The sequence below is a fragment of the Pteropus alecto genome, unplaced genomic scaffold (genome assembly GCF_000325575.1).
Source record: "Pteropus alecto unplaced genomic scaffold, ASM32557v1 scaffold131, whole genome shotgun sequence".
Taxonomy (NCBI): Eukaryota; Metazoa; Chordata; class Mammalia; order Chiroptera; family Pteropodidae; genus Pteropus; species Pteropus alecto.
The window spans coordinates 21,363,329-21,388,781 of NW_006434709.1; the positions used below are offsets into that span (position 1 = coordinate 21,363,329).

A 25,453-nucleotide genomic window follows, 5' to 3' on the forward strand; every position below is an offset into this window, starting at 1 on the left:
TTGAAATATCTTGCCCTGTTCTGAAAAGGCTCTATAGTCTTTTTACTGGTGTCCAAAATTATGAAGTTATAGCAGCTCATTTTTACCTCTATCATTCTCCTGATTCCTGGTTAGATACTTTAGAAAATATAATGACTGGAATGAACAGAGTAAATTATTTTCAATTTTTTGGGGGGAGCCTGTGGGATATACACTGTAGGTTTGTATTAAGTAAATAATTGTTAAATAATCCTGATCTGTAAATCTATTTTTTAAATAGAAATACTAAATATAGACAAAAAAAAAAACTATGCACAAAAACAATAATGGTAGAAGTATTTACAATATAAAAAATGCAACTAACCTTTAACATTCCTATGAATAGTGCACAAGAGTTTCAACATCCTTGCCAACACTTATTTTATAATAGCTATCCAAATAGGTATGCAGTAGTAGCATTTATTACTTTTATATAAAACTATATATGTATTTAATATATATGAAAAAGGCACAAAAGTTGTGAAATTAGAACATAAACACTTCCTTTTTTAAACAAATGTCATTGAAAAGGTTGAATGCCTTAAAATCCAGTTATAATTCAGAAGCCCAGGTTAAGAACTGAATAATTAGTCTGGCTCCTGGGAGCCCACATGGCTTCTTGAGCTTTGTTTTCTCATGTCAGCCTATATATAGTCATAAAGTGTATTTTTCTGAAACTCATTTTACTAACTTATAAGTCAAAGTTTAAGTTTCTTTGGCTTTTTTTTTTTTTAGGCACCTTTCTTGGATGTTCTCAACACCATGATGGACACTACACTTCCTCTAACATTAGAAGAATTAGAAGAATGGGGGAATCCTTCATCTGATGAGAAACATAAGAACTACATAAAACGTTACTGTCCCTATCAAAATATTAAACCTCAGGTAGTGAAAGTTATGGTATTACTATCCAGAAGTATTAGAGAAAATAATCAAAAGAATACTTACCTGAGCTGAGACAGGAATTCAGGAGGACTTTAGATTATTTCTACTTATAATACACAAACACCTTGCAGCACCATCTCTGCTCATATTCCATGTTTGTTTGATTAAGGTCATGGTCTCTCTAGTCAAGAAAAGGCTATTCCTGATAACAAGTAGTCTAGTACTGTGATACTATAGCTCTGTCTAGAATATCAAATAAGGAAAAAACATCGAGCACTTAGGAAAAAAATTGGAGGTAATTATTTTTCATAACCTATAAAGTGGAAGGGGACCATCAGGAATAATATAAATTCTTCGTACATTTATTTTCTTGCAGCATTACCCTTCAGTTCACATCACAGCTTATGAAAATGATGAACGTGTGCCTCTGAAAGGAATTGTAAACTATACTGAGAAACTCAAGGAAGCTATTGCAGAGCATGCTAAGAACGCCGGTGAAGGTAGGAGACCACCTGGAAGCAGGAACATAGCCTAGTGGACTGTTACCTTTAGCATACTGCTCAGAGTAATACATTTTATGTACAGACCAAATCATCTACCCATGATTTTGGATGAATTGTTTTTTCTATGTTGATTATCAATTGAAACATATAATAGTAACTCTAACTACCTTATCTCTTTTTCAAAGTACAATGTATAATAAGGTAGGCGAGGCACAAAGAAAAAAGTAAATTTAAATATAAAAATGTAAGTTGGAGCCGTACAATCATACAACCATTTGTTCATTTAACAATCTTATAATTAAGCCATTATTCTTGGGAACCTCTGAAAACCAGATTCTGAAGTTTTGCTCTGGAGCTTCAAGTGCCCAAACTAGCTACTTTAATTTTCTCTAGATCTTTCAATTTAATTAAACAAGGACTCTTACTTTTGCCAAGACATGCCAAGACCTTCCAGACTCAGGGTAGGAGGGACCCCCATACAAGTTTTCAGACCGTCACCCTGTATTCAGCTCTGTGTCTCACTCTCACCCATTGCTGTAGTTGGTATTTCCAGGTCACAAGACTCAGATCCCACAGGGCCAACTGGCTTCCTCCGAGGTTGCATCCCTCTCCACGTGGCCCTAAAGTCTCTTCCATCCAGCTTCCTCGGCCACTGGTCCTCCTGCTTTCCCTCTTTTAGAAATTTTTCTTCTACTGCTTGCCCCCTCCCATCTCTTTGTTGTCGGTGGTAGTAGTTTTGCCTTTTTTCTCCACTACTGTTGTAATATAGTACTTGAAGGAGAGAATAGAAATGGCTCTCAATTGCCCAAAACCTTCTAATTGTTTTATGTGTTAACTCTTTCAGGCTATCAGTCACCCAATATTATTTTAGACATTCAGCCTGGAGGCAATCATGTGATTGAGGATTCTCACAAAAAGGTATGTTATCAAGCTCCTCTCAGATGACAGATCCCCAAATAGAGATCTGATGTCCTCAACATTTCAGTGGTTGTGGCAGAGTTTGTGACAGCTGCTTCACAGCTGTCAGGTCATGGCTGAGACCCAAGAGGGGAAGGAAAAACACTGAGTCAGTTAAGAGAAAAGGCTCTCTTTAGTGCTCGTGAGCTCTGTTAAAGAAAGTAATTGAATCTTATTTGTTGGGAGCCTTCTACCTCTGTCCCAAATAAAAATACCTCTGCCATAAATTGCCAACTTCGGGGTTAGGTCAAGATGAATAGAAAAGACTTGAACACTGCAATTTTACTAGTAAGGCCTTCTAACTTTTTCAATGTGTTTCTTTTAGATTACAGCCCAAATTAAATTCCTGTATGAGGAACTTGGACTTGACAACACCAGTGTTTTCGAGAATCTTAAGAAATATCTAAAATTCTAAAATGCTGTATTTAATGGGAGTTGGAAACACACTGAAATATGTCATAGTCTTTTGGGTTAGCAAAAGTGAGATTTTTATTTTAAGTTACTAAATAATTTTTTTAAATTTTCTTCTCTAGTGTACATCTTGCTTACACTGTTCTCTCCTTGATGTATGTGCCCCTCAACCTAGGAGAGTAGTTTTCTAATCATGCTCCTTAGGACATGGAGGAGAGGGGTGAAGGAAGGGTTGGTGACAGCAGAACTCTTCCCTCTTCCCATCAAAACAGCGTTGTGTTTGCCTTTTTTACTGAGATCTTTTTGAACAGTTTACAAATCAGGGTCCTGCCTCCCTGCTAGTGACCATTTTTAGACACTTTGGTGGTAAATCATCCTCTAGTTTCTGTGCTTGCATTTTGTGAATAAGAACATTCTTCACATTAAAATTCATTAGGTCTTTTGAATCTGTTACGATCATCTCTATTGATGCTATCTCAGTAAAGTTACAAGTTCCTACAAGAGATAATTTCCTTTAGACATTTTTTTATTCTTTAAAAACATTTGACAACCTTTCCTAAAAGCAATGCCATTCAAGCTACAGAAATATCTAATAATTAATGACTGTTGATAAAGTTTACCCAGCAGCATGGGTGTACATGAAGTTACTGCAGATGCTTATAACAGGACAGAAAGCCAGTGTCTTCATCTCTTTTATAGAGGTGTCTAACACAAGCTGTACAGTATGTTAAATACACTGGAGTAGCATGCCCGGTTGGAAACAAAACATCTGTCTCTGAAGTCTGTTTGGAGATGAAGGAGATCCTTTGTGTTGTATTCAAGGATGAGTCCTTCTCCCTTGTCCAGTGTAATGGCGTGCGTATCAACTTCACTTCCTTTGTTGGCAGAGTTGGTACTTAACCTTATCCTCGCTCTTGTGGGAATTTTTGAAATCACTTCCTTTAGATTTAGCAGTGATGATTCTCCAAAATTCAGAATGATGAGAAAGACTCTGTCTGTGCCATCCAGCTCTCTTGTGTACACGACAGAGTGGTTTTCAGTCCTCAAATAGCAGAACCAGCCCCTGCTGAGGAGCAGCTCATTGGCATGAAGCAAACTTAATTCTTGGTATAACTTTAATGCTGATCTGGGCAGAGTCTTTTGGACCTGGTTTAAAAAAAAAAAGTATTAACATAAATGTTTGATTCTAAGTTTTTTTTTTAGTATCAAGAAATTTCCCCAAAAAACTTGATACAATTTTGCCCCTTAAAATAACTACTTCTACCAAATCGTAAGTATTAATAAGTATATAAGAATACTTTATTTAACTGCTGATAGAAATTGGCAAATGCACGATTTCTCCTTGTCCGGAAGTCACTGCCAAATGGATAGTGCTCTGCTACATCTTTGCCAGAGCTGATGTGGAGACCGAATTCGACTACACTTTAGGAATCTCAAAACAAATGTCCACGTCTAAGTTAATGGATAATTAATTTGCCTAAGTAAGTTCCTTTATGCTATATTGTAACTGGCAGAATAGCAGCCACGATGGCCCCAAACTCTGAGAACTTCTGGTGAATTGGGGCCTCTGTGTTCTCTTTTGTAGAATAATGTGTCCACACATATTTCTTGCATAGCTAATGATGAACAGAAAGTTGCAGAAAAGGATGCAAAGCAAAACGCTGTCTAAAGTGAAAGTAACTATTCTTAAACCATAAAAGTAATACATGTTCATTATAAGAACATTTGGGTTTATTTTACAACTATATAAACAACAGACATAATTTAATATTGTATTTCTCTTGCTTCGTTCCCTTTAACATCTTTTGTTATCATATAATCTCCATAAATGCATTTTAATGGCAGAGTAAGATTCTGTTAATGGTTTTACCATACTTAACCATTACCTTTCATTTCAACATTCAATTTTCTCATATTCTTAGTGCCTCCTGCCTATATTTAAATTATTGATTTAGGATATAAATATCAAAGACAGTTACTGTGTCAAAGAGTGTGGACACTTGATATATAATGCCAAATTATTCTTCATAAGTGCTGTTGCCAAATCAATGATAATGTTCATTTCATTATATTCTTGCCAGCCGTGTTGACTGAGGTGGTTTTGGTGGTGGTTCTTTGGGGGCGGGTGCCTAATGAATATCTAATGAATGTTTGAGAAGATGTCTATTCTCTATTTACCAAGTACAAAAGTATTTGTAGTGTATGTATATGGTTTATGTGTATGACTTGTCAAATTACTATTAACATATTCTGTAGCCGTAGATAATGCATGAAAAAACATAGTTCAGTGCCACTCACATAAGAAGTGCCCAATAAGTGTTGTTATTTTTGTCTATTTGATTTATCACTTTCTAGAAGTATGTTGAAGTGTCTCTCTGTGATTGTGGATTTGTTGTCTCTCTTTGCACTTCTCAGAATACTTTTTTTTATGTATTTTGAAGTTATTGTTAAATGTGTAGATTCATGATTTGTAGTGGAATATTCTTTTATCAATTTTTAAAAATTGACCTTTGTCTCATAATGCTTTTCATATTGAATTCTATTTTGTCTGCTATTAAGTATTTCCACTCCTGCTTTTTGTAACTTTACTTTTTTAAATATGAAATGCATGTACACAGTATAGGCAAACATATAAAATAAAAAGGTTTTCTTCACCATCCCCTAGCTTCCCAGTTCCTCTTTCAGAGATAGACACTGTAACTGTTTGTGTGTTTTCATTTTTATGTATCATATGAAATGATACATTCTGTGCCTATGCAGACATATATAGACACACTTTTTCTTTCTTTACAGAGTGGCACGTTACCATTCTATGCTTTTTTTTTATTATTTACTACATGTTAGAGATGGTCTCATATCAAAGCACATAGAATCTCCTTCATTCTTTTTAAAAGCATCATATTAGTCCATTGTATAGATTAATTATAATTGATTCAACTGGTTTTCTATTGATAAAACATTTAAATCCAAGATATAGATATCTAGGAATGATAAGCTTGATGGGACAAGCTTTCTTTCTGTTAGCATTTGCCTATGATACCTATATTTTAATTCTGTGTCCTTTTGTTTAGTTATATCTCATGTCAGATTTTGTCTTACCCAATCTGAGAGTTTTTATCTTTTAGTAGGTAAATTTAACCCATTTATATTTTTAATGACCATATTTTATCTTTTATTTATAGTTGTATTTTTTTATTTTATTCCTTTTTAACTTTTTATTGGATCGGTTGGTTTTCTTTATTATATTTTTCCTCCTAATGTTATTTGAAAATTATAGTTATATCTGTTCTTCTAACAGTTGCCCTTAAAATGGTAATGGCCATTTGAATATTCTATATCTCTTGTATATCTGCTGTCCAATATGGTGGCCACTAGCTACTGAGCACTTGAAGTGTTGCTAGTGTGACACAAGAACTAAATATTTAATTTTATTTAATAATCACAGTGTTTAGGAAATTTGTTTGCTGAACTCGGCAAACTTGATAATCATGAGAAAAGAAAATAGTATAGGCTAAAACCAAAGAGTGTGCTTCTCCAGAACAGCTACTTTTACGGATTATTCCTGTCTTCAGTTTCTTCAGGTAAATAGTCTTGCTCCCAAGTCCACATGGATCAACTGACTGGTTTCCTTTCTTCCTTCTTTCCTTCCTTCCTTTTGAGGGGAGGCAAGGAGGAAGGATAGCTGGGCTAGGTGAAACACCTCCATAAAATTTCCTTAATAGCTCAAAGCACTTAGTCATTCCAGTGAAGAGTTGTGTGTTCTGTATGATACTTCAGATAGGGCACTTCTGTACCAGTTAGTAGAGTAGTTTCACAAAAACATGACTTGCAAACTCCTTAAAAATGAAAACTAGTCTATGCACTTAATTTAAGGAGCATCAGTCAAGGTTTTAGACACACTCAGTCAGGATTTTAGACGCACTCAGACACACTCAGTCAGGATTTTAGACGCACTCAGGGTAAGTATATGTTATCAGCACAAAAATTCATTTCCTGTTCCTGGAATCAGCATAAAATTTTCATTGATACTTACATCAACGTTCACAGTGTGGTAATCTAAATTGGTGGGTAACCAGGTGTTATTGCCTTCAGAAAAACCAGCATTTGAGCTATTGTCCCACTGCATTGGTGACTTTGAGAGAAGGGTATCCTGTGTCAAAAGACCATAAAGAGAGAACAGTGATCTGGGTTATTAAAATAAATGTAATTTGGCCATGAACTATTTCATAATTATTTGTCTATATTTCTTTGCTGGTACTTATATTCATTAGCATTCATAATAAAAAGGCCTTAACGTGAATTATATAAACCTAGTTTCACACTTTTAATTGGAAAATGACATTCTGATTTTAAAAAGATAGTATACTAACTGAACTTTGATACATGCTTGAAATCTTTGCTGCTTTTCCCGAAAAATGAGTAATGTAGGATTTCAGAATGTGCCATTACCAACTCATTCTACTGTTATACAGTGATGGTGAATTCACCTATGCGGCCATTTGCTTTTCCCGAAAAATGAGTAATGTAGGATTTCAGAATGTGCCATTACCAATTCATTCTACTGTTATACAGTGATAGTGAATTCACCTATGCGGCCATGAACAAATGAGCCTAAATTCTGTCCTCTTTTATCCGGCCTGGTTAAGCCTGGTTATTTATTGCACACAGATTTAGGAGCTGAAATAGAAAAGGTTTCAGTTTGACCAAATATTAAGGAAATTGGATCTCATACAATTGAAAGCTAACCATAAATTATAGGTTCAGGATCATTCATCTACCCAGCAATGCAATTATGAGATCCGTAGCCTCAAACAAAAACAAAACAAAAACCACTCAAGTCTGAGGCTGTGCATCACATTTGTCAACATAAAAGGAATAATCTTTGCACTATGGACAAGCGAGATCCAGCAATACAGACAAGCGCTATAATAAATGTTCTAACTCACATTTCAGGTAGAGGGCAATGGATAATATTCCAAACTCAAAATACTGGTTTTCAAAGTTTAGTGTGCCTAAGAATCAGCTGGAAAACAAGTTTAAAATGCAGATAATTGGGCTCTCTATGCAGGGAATTCAGTTGTGTTGTCTCAGGAAACAACATTTTTAACAAGCTCCCCAGCCAAGAAAGCTGTGAATTCTCACTTAACAATAAGAAAAGTAATGATTTTCAGCTGTGGACTAGAAATAGTAATTCTCTGATTTGACAAAAACAAGTATATGGTATGGTACACAGGTAAATTTTAACTAACTTACAACATCATAGCTTTCATTGATATTGGTGGCTAAAATATTTCCCATTCCTATTTCTTCTCCATAGTAAGTTATGGGAGTTCCAGGAAGTGTCAAAAGAAGCATGTTCATGATGTTGACATATTCTTTCCCCAAACGAGAAGTGAGCCGGGCTCTGTCCGATCCACCGATCTGAAAGGGAGATATTTTTAAGAACACAGCTCTATACACAGTTTTCTGGAAGATTTATCCTTTTTCACAAAAAGTTCACCAGGCAGAAGAATATTACCTAGGGTACCTTGGCATCAGCAAGCCTGGATTTGAGTCCCAACTCTGCTACTTGCTACATAACTGACCATTATGATCCACAAAACAAATTTACTTCACAATGACATTACAAATAAGAAAATTTATGACAGGAAACAAAAATGTTTCCCCCATGGAGAGCAGGACACAGAACAGGTGGAAGGGACAGGGTGGGAAAAAGACTTCCAATGTGTGTGGGACTTTTGACCTATTAAAAAAAAAAAAATGAAATAAAGACAAATCAACTTTTTATAAAGAAATATACATTGTCCACAAGGAAATTTTGCAAAGTTCCTATGTTGTGTTCTAATTACATATTATAACATCTAGTCCTTATTTTAGAGTTTATTTAAATCGCCTTATTTAAATTTCCATATACCACAACTCAGTCTCACGTGCATATGCTGAGCATGGCACTTAACAGCTTAAAAAGGATTATCTCCATTTCAAGTCGGGATAGGAGGCCTTTCAACCAGCCTTTGAATTTGAGTCTGAGAAGAGGAACTTGGTTGCTACAATTCAGGAAAAGGGAGGCTGCTTTTTTTTCCTTTAGACATACTAAAACTACCTTTGCAGTTATTTTTTATAGACCATTGTAAAGTATTTTTCTATTTTTAAGGCCAGAAAATTAGGTCAAATTTTGCCTCCATTTATTCTTTTCATTATCTTAAGAACATCTGATAAGAAACTGTGATTTTTAAGCCTTCTAAACTTAGAGCACTTTCTTTTTCAGAACTGAAATCAAGAAATATTTATTTCCATTGATTATGCTCACTAGGAAGCAAACTTAATTCTTGGTATAACTTCAGTGCTGATCTGGGCAGAGTCTTTTGGACCTTTTTTTTTTTTTTAAAGTATTAACATAAATGTTTGTTTCTAAGAGTGTTTTGATTTTTTAAATATTTTTAGTGTCAAGAAAGATGACCAAGACATGACATACTGGGTCACCACTGGACAGTTTCTCATTGTAATAAACCCAAAGACTAGCCTAATACGAGGCCATGTCTAAGAGTTAAGAAACAGATTTGGATCTCAATCAATATTCTCTTCTTTCTAAATCTGATAAAATTCAGTAACTTCCAGTAAGACTCTCTTAATAAGCAATTCTCATCACTCAAAATTTACAGTATAGTTCGCAGCAATGGATAGAGATCACGGCCTCTCATAGGCTGAGAGGTCCCAGTCACCTATGATACCCAAAACGTTCCAGTATGTGAAAAGAAAAGTGCTAAAACTACATTATAAAATTTAGAAGGAATAATTTATTCAAGCAAAACAGCTGGATCTCTGAGCATCAAGCTTTGTGTCATTTTAACTTACCCTTATTTCGTGCCCCTCCCCTCATCCATGATAGCCATGAAACCCAACAGTCTTGCAACCATAGTGGCTGTGAAAACCAGCACCCCAGCAGCCACGGGAGGGGCGGAATAAGAAGTCACCTAAAGCTTCTCCCTTGAGAACTCACTATCTGACCTCTCTAGCAGCTTGGATTTGGGTGGTTTTTGTTTTTGTTTTTGTTTTTTTCTCCTTTATCTGATCTGAGTCAGAGCTGTGTAAACAGTCCTATCCCCACGGCATTTGCCAAAAATCAACCAGCAGCAGTTGTCTAACGATATACCTGCCTGAGGTGGTAGTACCAACTGGGCCGAAACAAGGACTGACCACAATGCTTAAAAGGCTAGGGAATGAGATGTCCATAAAGGGTTCTGACATATTCCTAGAATCTAGAAGGCTCCATCCATGTACAGGGCTATACAGATGCCCAGGGAAGACCTGAGAAGGCTCTGATCTCTCGCCTCTGGCTAACTGTGAATCTGTGCAAACAGAAAGCAGAAAGCGAAGATTAAAGCAGAATTGTAAACTGCCTCCCAGAGTGTTGAAATCATTCCCCAATAATACGCACATAGCCCCTCAGCAAAGGCTGGGAGACTTACTGTTTCGAGGCATTTAAGGAATCTCTTTCCAATCGTTACGTGACTAATAAGATGGCCCAGCAGAGACATTAGTGGCCACACAATGGAAAACACAGATTTTGGAGGATTGATCCAAGAAAGTCACTAAATAAACAAACAGCAACAACAAACACTGGGAAGAGGAGAATGTGATTTCCAGAATTTCCACATTATGTTTTTTAAAATACCTAGTTTTCAAAACAACAACAAAAAGAACACAAGACATGTAAAGAAACAAAGTATGATCCATACATAATGGGGGATAAGCATTTAATAGAAAATATGGCTGAGGAAACCCAAACGATCTTACTGGACAAAGATTTTAAATCAAATATTATATGTTCAAAGAACTAAACTATATCTAAAGAATTTAAAAGAAAGTATGAGAACAATGTCTGATCAAATAGATACTATCAATAAAGAGAAATTCTGAAAAAGAGTCAAATGGAAATTTCAGCTGAAAAGCACAGTAACAAATGAAAAATTTACTAGAGTGGCCTGACAGATGTGAACTGGCAGAGGAATGAGCAAACTTGCAGACAGATCAAGATTATCTAGTTTGAGACCCAGAAAACGAATGAAGAAAAACGACAAGAACCTGGTCAAAAGCTGGGACAGGACTACATCACTAAACAATCACAAGAGAAAGGTGACGGTCACTATGAGACAAACATAGACCTTGTTTGAGATGTGACTATTCAGCATGCTCACCAGCACCAGATGTGCTGAGCTGGACATGAGGACTTACCATCCAGTTAGGCCATTTTCCTTCTGGTATGTGTTCCATCCAGGATGTGATAACCTCAAACACCCTGTCCCCAGAAGGAGTGTCTAGCCTAGTGAGGTAGTCGTTGAAGGGGAAATCTGCTTCTTGAATAAAAGGCAACCCATAATACATCACGGTATTGTCAATGCTGTCTCCATAGGCTTCAGTCCCCATGAATCTGTAAGAGTTGGCAGAGTGCAGTGTCTTCAGGGCCTGTCAGAAAACTGGAAAAGTGCTGCTGTCTGATTAACAAGATGGGAGTGGGGTGGATGCGCACACTGTTAACCATGTTAGGCCGGGGCTCACGAGGAAGCACACGCAAGCCAGGTGACCGAGAAACGAGAAACGACATACTGGGTCACCACTGGATAGTTTCTCATTGTAATAAACCCAAAAACTAGCCTGAGGCCATGTTTAAGAGTTAAACACATTTGGATCTCAATATTCACTTCTTTCTAAATATGACAAAACTTCCAGGAAGACTTTCTTAAGTCTCATCAGAGTTTACAGTATATGTGTGCATATTAGGTAGGAAGATTTTCCTTTTTGTCTATTATCTTTCACTCAGCACTACCTTTCTGAGAATTATCTATGCAGCTTCATGAATCAGAAAGGTCTTTATTTCTGAGTAAATACAGTTCAGCATATAAATAAACAGATATGCAAAAAAAAAAGTTTTCCTGAAAAAACTTCCCCTTATATTTGAATCCCTGTGAATTCTCACTTTATTATTGAGGTGCATTCAGTTAACTGAAAATTCAGGGAAGAAACACTGGCCCGAAATGACCCGCATCAATGCTGGCTCTAGCTATTTGAGACACTACGTTAACGGGTAACTTCATAGTATACGGAGCCCAAATGTTTCAGTTCCAATCCCATCTCTGCCATTACTACACATGTGACCACTGCATGCTTAGAATCTCAATTTCTTCATCTGTAAAATGGGGATAGTAATCAGAAGACCTCTTTAGAGAGGAGAAATTTCTTGTAACTCCTTTTCTATTGATTGGATTGGGTGATTATGTAAACATAGTAAGAGAAGTTCATTTATTATGCGCTAGGCACTGTTTTAAGTGCTTCATATACATTATTTCATGTACTCTCACAACAGCTTTATAAGGGGGTCACTATCACCTTTTGATTGATGAGAAAACAGAAATGTTAATTAACCAGTCCAAGGTTGCCCAGCCATCTTGGGCCCATATAATTCCAAAGCTGTGTTGCTAACCATTGTGATCTACTAGCTCACTGTACAAGGATACTAACAGGTCAAATAATCATAATAAAAAAAATAATTAATGGCTAACATTTAGATAATATGTTACCTTTCAATTTTCACAAAATTCCTGTGAAATAAGTATTGTGGTTAGCATCCTTTTACAACAGCGGAAACTGAAAATCAGCAAAGTTAAGCAATCTGAGAGAATATACCAGCCCCTGGCCTGAGTGATAACACACTGTAATTCTGCAGGTTTGTTAAATTATAACTTAAACCTCTTGAGAATGGAGGTGAGAGAGAAACTGCTGCACCTGTGAAGCACGGACGTGTGCCCTTGGTTACCTGTATCTCCCAGGCTCCCTGCTGTACTGGTCCATTATATGTCGGAAGTTCCGGACAATGTCATGCATCCCCACCTGCGTGGTGGTGAAGTCGTGGTACAGCTCTGAGTACTGTGTGACTGTGTCCTTCGAAAACAGGACAGCACGGTTACCATCATGTCACATGTTAAATGCCCACAGCTGGTCTTAAGTGAATATGGACTGTCCCTTCAGATGGCTCAAGCCCACAAACGCTGCTCGAAGATGGTCCTAGGACTTTTCATTGCTCAAGGGGTTTTATGGCTGAAGAACATTCGTGACTATTAGTATGGTTAAATTATTAACTATAAATCTAGTTTAAAAAATTCTGACTTCGCTTGATGCTTGAATTATTAACTATAAATCTAGTTTAAAAAATTCTGAGTCTATGGCCATGCCACCCTGAACGTGCCCAATCTCATCTGATCTCGGAAGCTGAGTCGGGCCTGATTAGTACTTGGATGGGCGACCACCTAGGAATACCAGGTGCTGTAGGCGTTCAAAAAAATAAAAATTCTGAATATTTAAACATTGATAACAAATGTATTTAACAAAATCCTCCTCCTAAACATTTAATTGTCTTAAATGCTTCAGACACTTTTAAAGGCAAAACAAATTATCTTAATCATTATAGAGCTCATTATTACACCTATATTTGCTCACAATATTATTAATATCATGCACTTAAACTTGTTTCTTTACCACTTCTTTATTTTTACCATTATACTTTCCCAGGTTTCAGTAATTTTTCCTGATATTCCATGCCTTTCTGGGGTTACAGTAATTTAGAATCCAAAGAAAAGATTATGCCTAACACGAGCCAAGGTTGTAAGTCCAGGAATGGACATGGACAGGCTGGACAATCCAAACCAGAGCTGCCATCCATTTGTTGAGTCCCCCACCCCCTTTTATTTTTAATAAGTGAACTTTCCTTTCTAGGTCAAGTGAAGTTTTTGGAATCTTAGATCTCTTTCTGAAATTACTTGTTAAATTTTTCTTGGATAGCACATAAAACTCATTGTTCTGATCATTTGTCATGACTAGAAACATAACCCTGATATCTCATAATTAGCAGGGTTATTTTGAGATTTCTTCTCCAAGGATAAGTGCTTCTGCTTCTTTGGGACAACTGGTTAATTCATCACTTTTCCTTTCATTTTTCCTTTTTATTGAAAATCATGTGTTAAAAAAATGGCTTGATCATAATAACCTTTGGTTCATGATGTGCTCTCATAATTAGCCCATGCATGGCCAACTTCTTTTTAGTTAACTGATTTGTTTTAATGAAGTTAAAAGTACCCATAAATCTATTACTCTGGACAAAAGCTACAAGCTTGATAATAAAGTTATAATCATATGAGTTTCACTTTAGTTGCTTAACTTTATAAAAAAGGGCATCATGCTATATATAATTTTAGATTTTTTCTGCTACACATTACATGGCTAATAGCAGATTTACTCATATTGGTCTGCATTGCTATAGTTCATTTATTTTGACATTCCATTGTGTAAATATACAAATACATTATTTTGGAATGTATTTTCGGACTATTATCTACCTGGCCTTGGAAACAGAGTGACTATTGAATGGTGGCCAACCAGAGAAATAGAGAGGCTTGTGGGGGAAGGTTGAGAACCGCTGGTGTAGAACCACAAAGAGCCAGATTCTGTAGCAAGATAGGCTTGGTTTGTAGTCCCATTAGTCACCTCTGTCACCCTGATAAGTTAATTTCTCTAAGATTTACTAAATGAGGATCATGAAATCACTCAAAAGATACTGAGAGAGTTAAGTGGAATATCCCAAGTAAACAGCACGTAGTGTACAGTAGACACTCAGCAAGTGTTAGTTCCTTTCCACCTGTGTGTTCTGTAATGACTACGAAAGTGCCTGGGGGGATTTAGGCCCCCTCATTTGAGCTCAGGTGACATGACAGAATTGCAGGGAGTAGTTGTGGCCCTTGGTGGAGTCCACACTGTGCATGGCCTCAGAACCCTTGTCACCAAAGGATTCAGGGGATCCCTCACTCCTGAAGGAACCCGTGGAAGGAAACATCTGGTCACATGCATTTGAAACTCCTCTGTAGTTCCTAAAGAAAATGATTCAAAGCACTTCCTAGAGACAGGACAGAACTCATCTCTGATAACTGATGTTTGAGACAAAAAAAGAAAACACTCGGATGACATTGTCAGAAAAAGGAGTAAACTATTTAAAACTTTACCGGGATTTGGGTCTCAGTCACTTGGATCTCATTTCTTAGATGCTCTGCTTCTAGAAGAAATTTAACAGCCTCAAAACTAAAGCCATCAACACCCTTTGCAAGCCAGAACTGTATAATTTCCTAAAACAAAGAAGCAAAATATTTGGTTACATTAACTATACATTATTATCATAATGTTTAATATAGGTTTTGTCTGTTAATAAGTAAAACAGACATCTCCACATGAGACATCTCCACATATAAAACATGAACAGCACTCTGTATTTTTATCTATCATAGCAGTGTCTTAGAATAATGAGTTCTCAACTTCATTTATGGACTCCCATACATCCCTCATATTTGAATTCAGAATGTTACATTTGTAACTCATATTAGGAGCATGTTGCCAAAGTTTAAAGAATCCACTCAAAATGAAAGAATGAAAGCTAGGACTCAGGAAAAACAGGGAGCATACCTCATTGCCCTCACGCCCAATTCCTTAGAGGTCACTCCAAACAGAGAACATAAGCAATTAAGCACTTGGTCATGAAGGGCCCTTCCACCAGACGGAGATTCCTGAGGGAAAGTCTGCAGTGTTCACTTGTTGCCTTTGCCTCTGACACAGCACCTGGTACTTAGTGAACCAGTCATGGAATGAAGGAAGTAGACAGCCCAAATGAGTCAAATATGATGTGATACTGTTGGGACTCTAAAGAAATACAGCATGTTCCCTGGCTTCGAGGCATCTACAGAATAGTTGGGGATGCATGAGACATGAGAGGGTTACCTCACTCAAGGTCAGGTGCAGTTCAACATATGAGAGGAGAGTGTTCTGTCTACAGGGCTGTTGGAACTCCAGGAAGATCAAATTTAATATGGGTGGACACTACCAGAGAAGGAAGAGCTACAGCTTGAATTTGGCCAGTGGGATTCCATAGGGAGTGAGGTCATGAAGGACATCATGCACTGTTTATGGGACAGCATGAGCCAACTACGGAGGAGAGACTGACTTGGCCTGTATTGGAACAGTTGGGAAGACCAGGTAATCTTGAGAAGCAGAGGACCTGCATCTCAGCTCCCCATCCCACCCTGACGCATCCACTCCCAGCTTAGCCTACTCCTGCATTGACCACAGGCTACCCTTCTGCAAAAGGACAGTGGTTCTCCCCCCGCCCCCACTTTCCCCTCTGTTCATCCCTTGCCGAGGGGAAAGTTTTACAGGAGTGTATTTATCACATTAGAACAGACCCACCTGTAATTCAGAGTACTAGAGTTAAGTAGCCAATTTTCACCTATTAAAGAGAACATACCTATAGATCCCAAATGAGGACTATCCCTAAAATCACTTGTTTGATAAAGCATTTCTTGTATCTGCCTGTGAATACGAGGTCCCTAAAGTGCTGCAGTTAAGGGTCTCAGAGGTTTCTAAGAGCTAAACGCAAGGGTTCATGCTATGGTTAATTCCCTTACCAAGCTTAAGCTTCAGGCCCCTCATTTGCACAGGCCCCTCCTATCCACCTTCTTTTCACCTTCTAAATAAACATTCATTTTTCTGTACCTAATTTTATACTCTTTAAGAAGACCCCACAAGAACAACTATCAGCAAGGATGTGGAGAAAAGGGAACTCTCATACATTGATGGTGGGATTGCAAATCAGTGCAGCCACTATGGAAAACAGTCTGAAGGTTTCTCAAAAAAATTAAAAATAGATATGCCTTTTGATCCAGCAATTGCACTTCTGGGTATTTATCCAAAGAAAACTGAAACAATAATTCGTAAAGATGTATGCACTCCTATGTTCATGGCAGCACAGTTTACAATAGCCAAGATATGGAAACAACCTAAATGCCCATCAACAGACGATCGGATAAAGAAGTTATGGTTCATATATACAATGGAATATTACTCAGCCATTAAAAAAATTAAATCCTTAACATTTGCAACGACATGGATGACATAGAGGTTATTATGCTGAGTGAAATAAGTCAGAGAAAGGTAAATACCATATGATTTCACTTATATGCAGAATCTAAGGAACAAAAAGCACAAACTAATCAAAAACAGACTCACAAATATAGAGGACAATCTGGTGACTGCCAGAGGGGAGGGGGCATTGGGGGGATGGAAGAATGGGGTGAAAGGTTAAAGAAGTACAAATTAGTAGTTGATAGTTGGTCACGGGGATGGGGAGCACAGCATAGGGAATGCAGTCAGCATTAATGTAATGGCTAGGTGGAGAGCTAGAGGAGAGAAAGAGCAATTAGGGGCGATCGTTTTATAAACTATGAAAATGTCTTGCCAATGTACTGTATACTTGAAACTAATAAAATTAAATTTTAAAAAAAAAGAGCCCAAATTTTTACAAGCTTCAGACCCCACACAACCCAGGCCCACCCCCAGGTGGCGCTGTTCTTTACAAGAGGGAACAGTGGAAGAGGATCAGGGTGGGGGTGAGGCACCAATAACTGTAATCCATCCAAGCAGCCTCTGACAAAAACGTGGAAAAATATTAAACACCAGGCTGTTGTAAACAAGCTTTTGAGCATGGATTTGCTAGAATAAAACTACTAGTTTTCTTCACAGGGTCCTTATTCATTTTGGAGTTCTCTGCATCGTCAACTATTGACCCAGCATTAAAGAATGAGAAATGGGTTTATGGCACTGGCAGGGGTTTCCACTTTAGTCAAGTAAGAGGTACTATCATTATTTGATGAAGCAAAACAGCAAAAGCTGGATGGTCATTTCTGAGAGTCATTTTAAATGCCGAGATTTTCACCCAGATAATCCAAAATTTGCTCTTGAAAAATATTTGCTTTGCGCTATGTATTCTCTTGACCAGGTGAGAAAAGAGAGCCCAGATTTTATTCATTAACCCTCTTTTTACTCCAGTTACTCTCCCAGCATGCCAGGTGTGGAAATGGGCACAGAGTCTGGTTCCACCAGGTCTGGGTGACCCATGTAGGTGCCATGGGACTCTGGGGACAGTGCACTGTGACCCCAATTCTTGTCTAACTCCCAAGACATCACACAGTTCTGCTTTTTCATCAGGCACCTGTTCATTCTTTACTCCTTAAACTCGGTGCTATGAATAAAAAATTTATTTCAACATTACTGATATCCAAATTCACAAAACCTTGAGGCAAACCTTTCTTTTTAAGATGACTGGAGTTACTGGGTCCATTTACATAAAAAGCCGAGTTTGGGAAATAGAGAAGCTCTGCTCTTAAATCTGATGATCTATAAGACATCCTCTTGATAATGACAGAAACCCCAGGTTGTCTATCTCAGGAAAGAATGAAAAAGTATAGGATACTTCAGAAGTACAGAGAGAAAACTGTATAAACTGTATTCTCCATTTATAGAAAAAGGAAAGAAAACTGACTGTAGTGCTGCTCAGAAATCTTGGTAAAATTCTTTGCTATGTTCCCCAGGAGCAGGGCATAGAGGAAGATGACAGTCTCCAGAATCTGAGCCATCGAGTACGATCTCCCCCACGTCCAGCTGCATGAGTTAGGGCATCACCATGACCTCCCTAAACCTTAGTAAAAGCTCCTTCTCTGTACACCGTGTCCCAGCCACTATGGAGAACAATATGGAGGTTTCCATACTGCACAACTCCTAGCACTTCTAAGATGCCATAACCCATGCATTCTGTCTGCTTGAAACACTCCCACCATGCCTCTTCCCTGGCTCATTTGCATTCATCCATTAGGTATCATTGCTTCCTCTGTAAACCTTCCTCACTCTCCCTCACTCCATGCCCAGGTTAGGTACCTGCCTTGTGTCCTACTTCCTGTTGTCATGGCCACTCAGCACACTTTAGTGTAATTGCTTGTTTGCCTACTTCCCCCCTTCAGAATATAATTCTCATGATGGCTACAACATGGGTCTAGCTCACCAACCATCATACCCCTTGCATATGGTCAATACGAAATGCATATTGTTCAATGAGCGAACGGTTTATAATAAAGTGCCTGGCACATAGGAGGTGCAATAAATGGCACAGTTATTATCATCAAGCACAGAGCTGGGTTATTAAGAAGGTAGTGAGAAAATTTTATTTTGGATTGAACTGATTGTCTCCAGAAATACTGTGCTCAGTAGGGGTGGAGCAGAACTGACATCTACACTATGGATTCCATCTTAAACTGGCAGGGCATCTGGGCTTCCTGTCTCCAGCTGCTCTGAACATACTAACTCCTCAGGATCTCCCACTCCAGGGCTCAGAATTCCCTCCCACATGGCAGGCCCAGGGTCGCACTGAGCCCTAGATGTGTGGCTGGGGCATCTAGAGTCTCCTCCTTCCTGTGCCACTAACCCACTGGGTCACTTCGCCTCTCTGGGCCTCATTTTTCTTGTTTGTCAAGTAAGATTTAGAAGGCAAGTAAAACCAAAGTGATTGGGAAAGTATAAAACATATATAAGTATATAAGCTCCCACCTTCTCCAATAAGGTTTCTTGAACTTTTTAGCTGAAAACATTGAAGCCCAGAGAGGTTCTTGGCAAAGCCAAGGCCCCTGACGACCAGTGCAAGGGGGAGGGCAAAAAAGAGGAGAGAGGAGGGTGTCTGAATGTCCCCTGCGTGCCAGCATTCCACTGTGCAGATAATCCGAAATTCGATGGGAGCCAGGAGGAAGAAAGCTCAGGCTCTTTGAGTGCAAATTGGTATGCAAGCAGTAGTCATTCCAAATGCCTCCCCACCGCAAAATCTCTTGGTTGCAAATTATTAACCTGCTTAACTACTGCAGAGATCAGCCCTGCTGGGGGATAGGAGGGTGTCAGAAGTCCCTTTCACGTAAAAAGTCACTTTCCAGGAGCAAAGAGACTTCCTTTCTTGGCCTTTCTTATTTTCTTCTAATAGTAAATCTTCTAAACCTGCCTTGCAAATAATATCTATACTGCTCAACTGGAGGTAGGAATGATTCATGCCAAGAGGGACTGCATTCTGCAAGACTAGTAAACAAGGCTCCTATTCACGCACTCCACTATTTGCAGGCACAAGAGAACAGCACGGGTAGCCAAAATTCATTAATGTACTGGCTGGCGCATTTCGGCAAAATTTATCACACTTGTCTAAACATCTCTAGACAATCCATTACTATTGCCACAAGGAGCCTGGAGAAACCCACTGCCTGATAAACCAACTGGATTATACTCACATTCATGAATTTCCAACCGAATATCTCCTTGAAAAAATTGTGTAGGATAAGTAAAGCACAGGGAGAGAAATAGAGTGCCTCAACTCGATGTGGAGCTGTTAAGAGAAAGGACTCTGGACTCTCAATGCCTCGGTTTGAATCTTGCTCCATCCCTCCCCATGTGGGGGACTTTACTTTTTAATGGTGATGGTTGCGCAACTCTGTGAATATACTAAAACCACTGAATGACACACTGAAAGAGGTGAATTTTATAGTACATGAATTATATCTCAGCAAAGCTGTTATTTAAAACACAAAGCAAGAACAAACTAAGGGGTGAGGGTGCCTTAGTGATTCCAGCACGGCAGCCTGCATCTTCTCCATTTGGATGACATAGTAAGCTGTAGAAAGGGACCCACACCTCTCTGTTCTGGTCTGGTCTGGTCTCCTCTGCCTATATCTCAGAGCACTACCCCACTAACCTAAATTCTTGCCCATTATAGCCACAGCAGCAGCAATAATGATGACAATAATGACACCACAATAGACACAGGTCTATTGCGAATTATGCATCAGGTGCTGTTGGAACCGCCACCGCACGGGTGCGAGCCTGTCACCTGAGTCACCGCAGGAAAGCTGTGCACAGGCCACAGAGGGATCTTCAGTAGCTGTAGCTCAGCATGTACCTCTTACAAGAGCATTCAAGGCCCTGTAGGATCACCCCATCTTTTTGCACCTTGGCTCCCTAAATCTCTCCCTCATTTTATTTCAGCATACTGGTAGGGTTGCCAGATAAAATACAGGACAGCCAGTTAAGTTTTAATTTCAGATAAGCAATGAATAATTTTCTAGGAGCATTATGTCCCAAATATTGCATTATTCATTGTTTATCTGAAATTAAACTTCAACTAGGTATCCTGTCATTTTTTCAGGTGACCTGTGCACTGGCCTCCAGGTCATTCCTGAAACACATGAAGCACAGTCTCCCCTGGAGATCTTTGCATTTGCTCTTCTCTCTGCCTCAAATCCTCTTCTCCCAGATATTCACATGGCCCCCTTTCAAAATCCAGGCTTTTTTCTAAGCAGGACTTCATCTTAGGGGTGTCTCTGAGCTAACTTCTCCCTGGCACTCTGAGGTCCCTTCCCCTTAGTGTTCACTGCCACCTGACATGTTGTTTATTTGGATGTTAACTGTCTCCCTTCTCTTCGGTGTACTGTGACCTCCTTGCTTGTATTCACTGTTACATTCTCAGGGCTTAGGACAGGACCTGCCATGCAGCAGACGATATGTTAGTAGTTATTGAGTGAACACAGAAGTGTTGTGTATGATTATCTCATCCGATGTTCAAAAAGCCCTATGAGACAAACACTGCCATCAACTATGTTTCGTAGATGAGAGATATGAAAAGCCAAAGAACTCACCCAGAAGCCCATGCAAACAGTGGTGGGGCTGGGTCCAGACACCGGAGCCGGACCCTGGAGCCCACGTCTGGCCCACCTTACTGCACCAGCACATTGTTGCAGGCAAAGGGGGGCAACTCAGAGCTAAGGTAGCAGATGTTTCTGCCTCCCTCCAATTTCGGTTATTTTGGGTTAGAGGAAGGAAGGCACCACCAACATGTCTGAGAGTCTATGTTTGCATCAGACACTCTAATCCCAGAATTTAATTACACTACTGGATTTTGCTTGCGCAATTATTGTTCAACATAAAGTGTATTGAATAATCACTTAAGGACCCATGTCATGGAGAAGTCTGTGTGGGTCTATACTCACTTTTATTTCTTCTTGAACATCAGGATTGCGGAAATTTAAATCAGGTTGCTCTTTTGTAAACTGGTGAAAATAACATTGGTTTCGTATTTCATCAAAGTGCCAACTGGAGTTTCCATATACACTTAACTAGCAAACAGAAAATAGCAAATCAGTTACTTGGCACTATTCATATGAAGATATTTCCCATAAAAAAAAAAAATGATAATTGCCATCCCTGGCCCCATGCAGGTTGAATGCACAAACTCCAGAATTTTCCTTCTAGGGAAAGCACTAGATAAATTAATTCCCTAAAATGCCACCCACTGGCCTAATGCCCCACAAAGGTGGTTGTGATGTATTTCTACAGTAGCCGTTGTTCACAACAACCACAGTAGCAAATCAATGCTCTCAATTGCAGGACAAGGCCGACTTAAGGAGCAGACACTTTCGGCATATTTTCTTGAACATTTTGTCCAGGCTCTGGACTCCTGTTTGTGAAGAAAAGCAAATGATGGTCAATTTGGGAGAAAAACACATTTCATTGGTCTTAGAGTTTGAATCCAAAAAGAGTGAATATTTAAACTGCATTCTCAAAAGTATTAGAACCATTCCTTAAAAATACTACCAGTTTTGGGGAATAAAAGAAATCTAACAACTTCAAGTATTGGTACCCAGCAGTGTTGGACACCGACACTGATTTCCTCTTTCTAGAAACGCTCACTCTGTGATACTACTCTCCTGGTTGACCCTCCATTTCCTACCACTCCTTCTCAGTCTCCTCAGAGGATCCTCAAATACGAGAGTTCCTCAGGGCTCCATCTTGGGACATCTGTTCATTTCATGCTCAGGAGAACATCTGGACAGCATTTAAAAGCTAGGGATTTGCATACGTCTTTTTTTCATTTTTAGTTGGAAGACATAGTCACACTGGGCCTACATTCCCCATAGTTAACACCTGGCTGAAGCTAAGTAGTTGCTGCTGTCTTTCGAGGAAACATATTCTCACCAGGTCAGCTCAGGGCCCACCTGGGCACAAACTGGGATAAAATATTTACAGTAGGTAGAACCAAGAAAATATCGGTACCCAGAATACAAAAAGAACTCTATAGATCTATTCCAAAAGGACAAGCAATTCAACAAAAAGTTGGGGATAGAAACCATAAACATAAAATTTGAAGCTCAAATGAATAAATATACAAAAAGATATTTGACATTATTAGCAATTAGATAATTATTATATTAATAATTAGATAAATGTAAAATTAAGATTTCAATGTGATAACAATTTATGTTCACTTGGTAAAAATGACAAAGTCTGGCAGTACCAGCAAATGATAAAATTATGAAATTTTTTTATACTGCTAGAGGGGATATAAATTGGTACAACCACTTCGATAATCAATTTAGCATTATCCTGTAGAGTTAAGCATGCAGTATCCTATACTGAGCAATCTCACTACTAGTCATTTTCCTTAAAGAAGCTCTTATACACTTACCCCAGGAGAAATAGGTCAGTGAGAATGTTTACAATGGCATTATTGATAATAGTAAAAAAAAAACAAAAAACTGGAAACAGCCCAACTGCCCATCAGTTGAAGAGTGGACAAGTAAATCATAGACTGTTTTCACTATGGAATACTATGAAACAGTGAAAATGTATGAACCATAGGTAACAGAACTATGGATGAATATTAAAAACAATGAGTGAAAAAAGCTAATTACAGAAGATTACATGTAGCATGATGAGTATCGTAAAGTTCAAACTAAATAATGCTTTTTTAAAGACGTAGCATATGTAGTAAAGCAAAACAAAAGCAAGACTTGGAAAACCCCAAGTTCAAGGTAGTGGTTACCTCTAAGAGGAAGGACAAGGAGGGACAGGAAGGAGATTCACAGGTAGTTTCGGCAGTGCTGGTAATGTTCAAGTTCTTAATTTCTGAATAGGTTCACTGATGTTCACTATATTATTATCTTCCTTAGCTTAGATATATATTATAAATATTTTAAACAATTTTTCAGTTATAATTGAATACAATAAACTGCACATATTTAAAGTGTACAGTTTGATCAGTTTTGACAGATGTATATCTCTCACCACAATCAAGATAGCAAACATATCCATCCTTTGTAATCCCTAATCTCACTCTCCCACTCATCCCTGTCTCCCTCCCATCCTTAAATGACAACTAATCTACTTCATGTCACTATAAATTGGTTTGCATTTTCTAGAATTTCAATTAAGTGGAATCATATAGTATATACTCATTTGTCTGGCTTCTTTCACTCTTCATGGTTATTTTGAGATTCATCCACTTTGCTGTGTGTATCAATAGTTCCTTTCTTTTTATTGCCAAGTAATAGTCCACTGTGTGGTTATAGCACCGGATGTTTATACTTCTATTATATATTACATATATTTTTTATGCATCAACCATTACATTATAACAAAAACACAACCTTGGCTACAGTGGAAAACTAATGGAGGAATAGAAAAACCAAACACCAAAAGAGGCAGCTATTATAGTCCCAAAGGCATGAGATGATATGGTTTAAAGTATAAACAGCAATTTTTAAAAGCAGACTGTAGAGTTGGGCTGACTAGATACAGCCCTTAGCCCTTGTACTAGCTGTGTGACCTTGAGCAAGGTACCTAATGTTTCTCTGCCTCAGTATGCTTGTCTACAAACGAATTAAAGCCTAACATAACATTGTGGAGTGCATTAAATGAATTAATGAATATAAAACGCTTAGCACAGAGCCTGGCATATAGTAAGCATTTAGTAAATGTTTGCTATTATCATTGCCATTGTAACAAATGGATGGATTGGGGAAAAGAAAAATTCGGGAGGTAAAACTGCCAGGACTTGCTGACGACCTGTTCACCAGGCTGCATATTAGCACCATTTGATGAACCGGGGATATGGGAGGTAAGGAAAATTACATAGTCAGCTTAGACACATGTTGATTTGGAGTGCTCTAGGTTCAAGTGAAAGTCGATGCCCAGGAGCCAGCCTGTTCCATTGTTTATGGGAAAGGTCAAGAAGAGAGGAGGAGTGACTGGAGTGGGGAGAGATGATCAAGAGTAACAGGCTCCACGGAAAGCAGGAGAGAACATCAACCAGAGCAGGAGGAGGGTTTGGCCTGGGACAGGAGTTGCCAGATAAAACACAAGACACTCGATTAAATCCGAGCTTCAGAGAAACAATGAATAATTATTCATATAAGTATGGCCTGTGCAATACCTTATAATAACAAAATATGCATTGTTTATCTAAAATTCAGATTTCATTGGGCTTCTTGGATTTTATGGGTAAATCTGGTAACCCCAGATAGTAGCGCATGGTCTCGGTTATAAACGAAGTGAGTATGAAGAGGGTGGGAATTAGGGCAGGCAGGTCTGTTGGCTTCTGTTCTCTCTTTTAAGTAGAGTTGGCTGCTGAAAGTGATAAGATAGGGAGAAGGCAGGTAGGATGTTTGAAGAGGAGGGAGGGCATGTCGATCTACTGGATTCAGTAAAATTCCCAAGGAGACTGGATCCCTCAGTTCAGGCGGGTACAGTGAATGTAGGTTACCTCCAGAGGCAAAACTTTGTTCAGGGGAAGAGAAAGTGGATGATTGGGTTCATTGGTGGCTAGGGTTTTGTTGGACAGGGGAGGCAAAAAATCCAAAAGGCAAAGGGGTTTGGAGATTGGCAAGACACGGAACAAATGGGACATTAATCCAAGTTGTATAAATTGAGAAGTGAGAGAAGGAGGGAAA

The 25,453-nt window shown here is 38.5% G+C and overlaps 2 protein-coding genes and 1 pseudogene across 7 annotated transcripts in view; 2 read left to right on the forward strand and 1 right to left on the reverse strand.

Annotated features, from left to right (window-relative positions):
* The window catches only part of PREPL (prolyl endopeptidase like), a 38,201-nt gene extending 32,770 nt beyond the window's left edge, over positions 1-5,431 (forward strand). For all 6 annotated transcript variants that reach the window (XM_015587584.2, XM_006909631.3, XM_006909630.3 and 3 more), the window contains 4 exons: positions 754-903; positions 1,280-1,403; positions 2,251-2,324; positions 2,689-5,431. In XM_015587584.2, the coding sequence (XP_015443070.1) occupies positions 754-903; positions 1,280-1,403; positions 2,251-2,324; positions 2,689-2,778 (438 nt within the window). In that variant the 3' untranslated portion in view covers positions 2,779-5,431. The remainder of the gene's footprint in view (positions 1-753; positions 904-1,279; positions 1,404-2,250; positions 2,325-2,688) is intronic.
* Positions 3,283-25,453, reverse strand: part of SLC3A1 (solute carrier family 3 member 1) — a 28,372-nt gene continuing 6,201 nt past the window's right edge. Inside the window, exons 4-10 of the mRNA XM_025045087.1 lie at positions 21,716-21,841; positions 14,825-14,944; positions 12,589-12,713; positions 11,010-11,205; positions 8,028-8,195; positions 6,808-6,924; positions 3,283-3,920 (exon numbers count right to left, since the gene is read on the reverse strand). Coding sequence (XP_024900855.1) covers positions 3,480-3,920; positions 6,808-6,924; positions 8,028-8,195; positions 11,010-11,205; positions 12,589-12,713; positions 14,825-14,944; positions 21,716-21,841 — 1,293 coding nt within the window. The 3' untranslated portion in view covers positions 3,283-3,479. The remainder of the gene's footprint in view (positions 3,921-6,807; positions 6,925-8,027; positions 8,196-11,009; positions 11,206-12,588; positions 12,714-14,824; positions 14,945-21,715; positions 21,842-25,453) is intronic.
* Positions 12,990-13,103, forward strand: LOC112478072 (annotated as a pseudogene).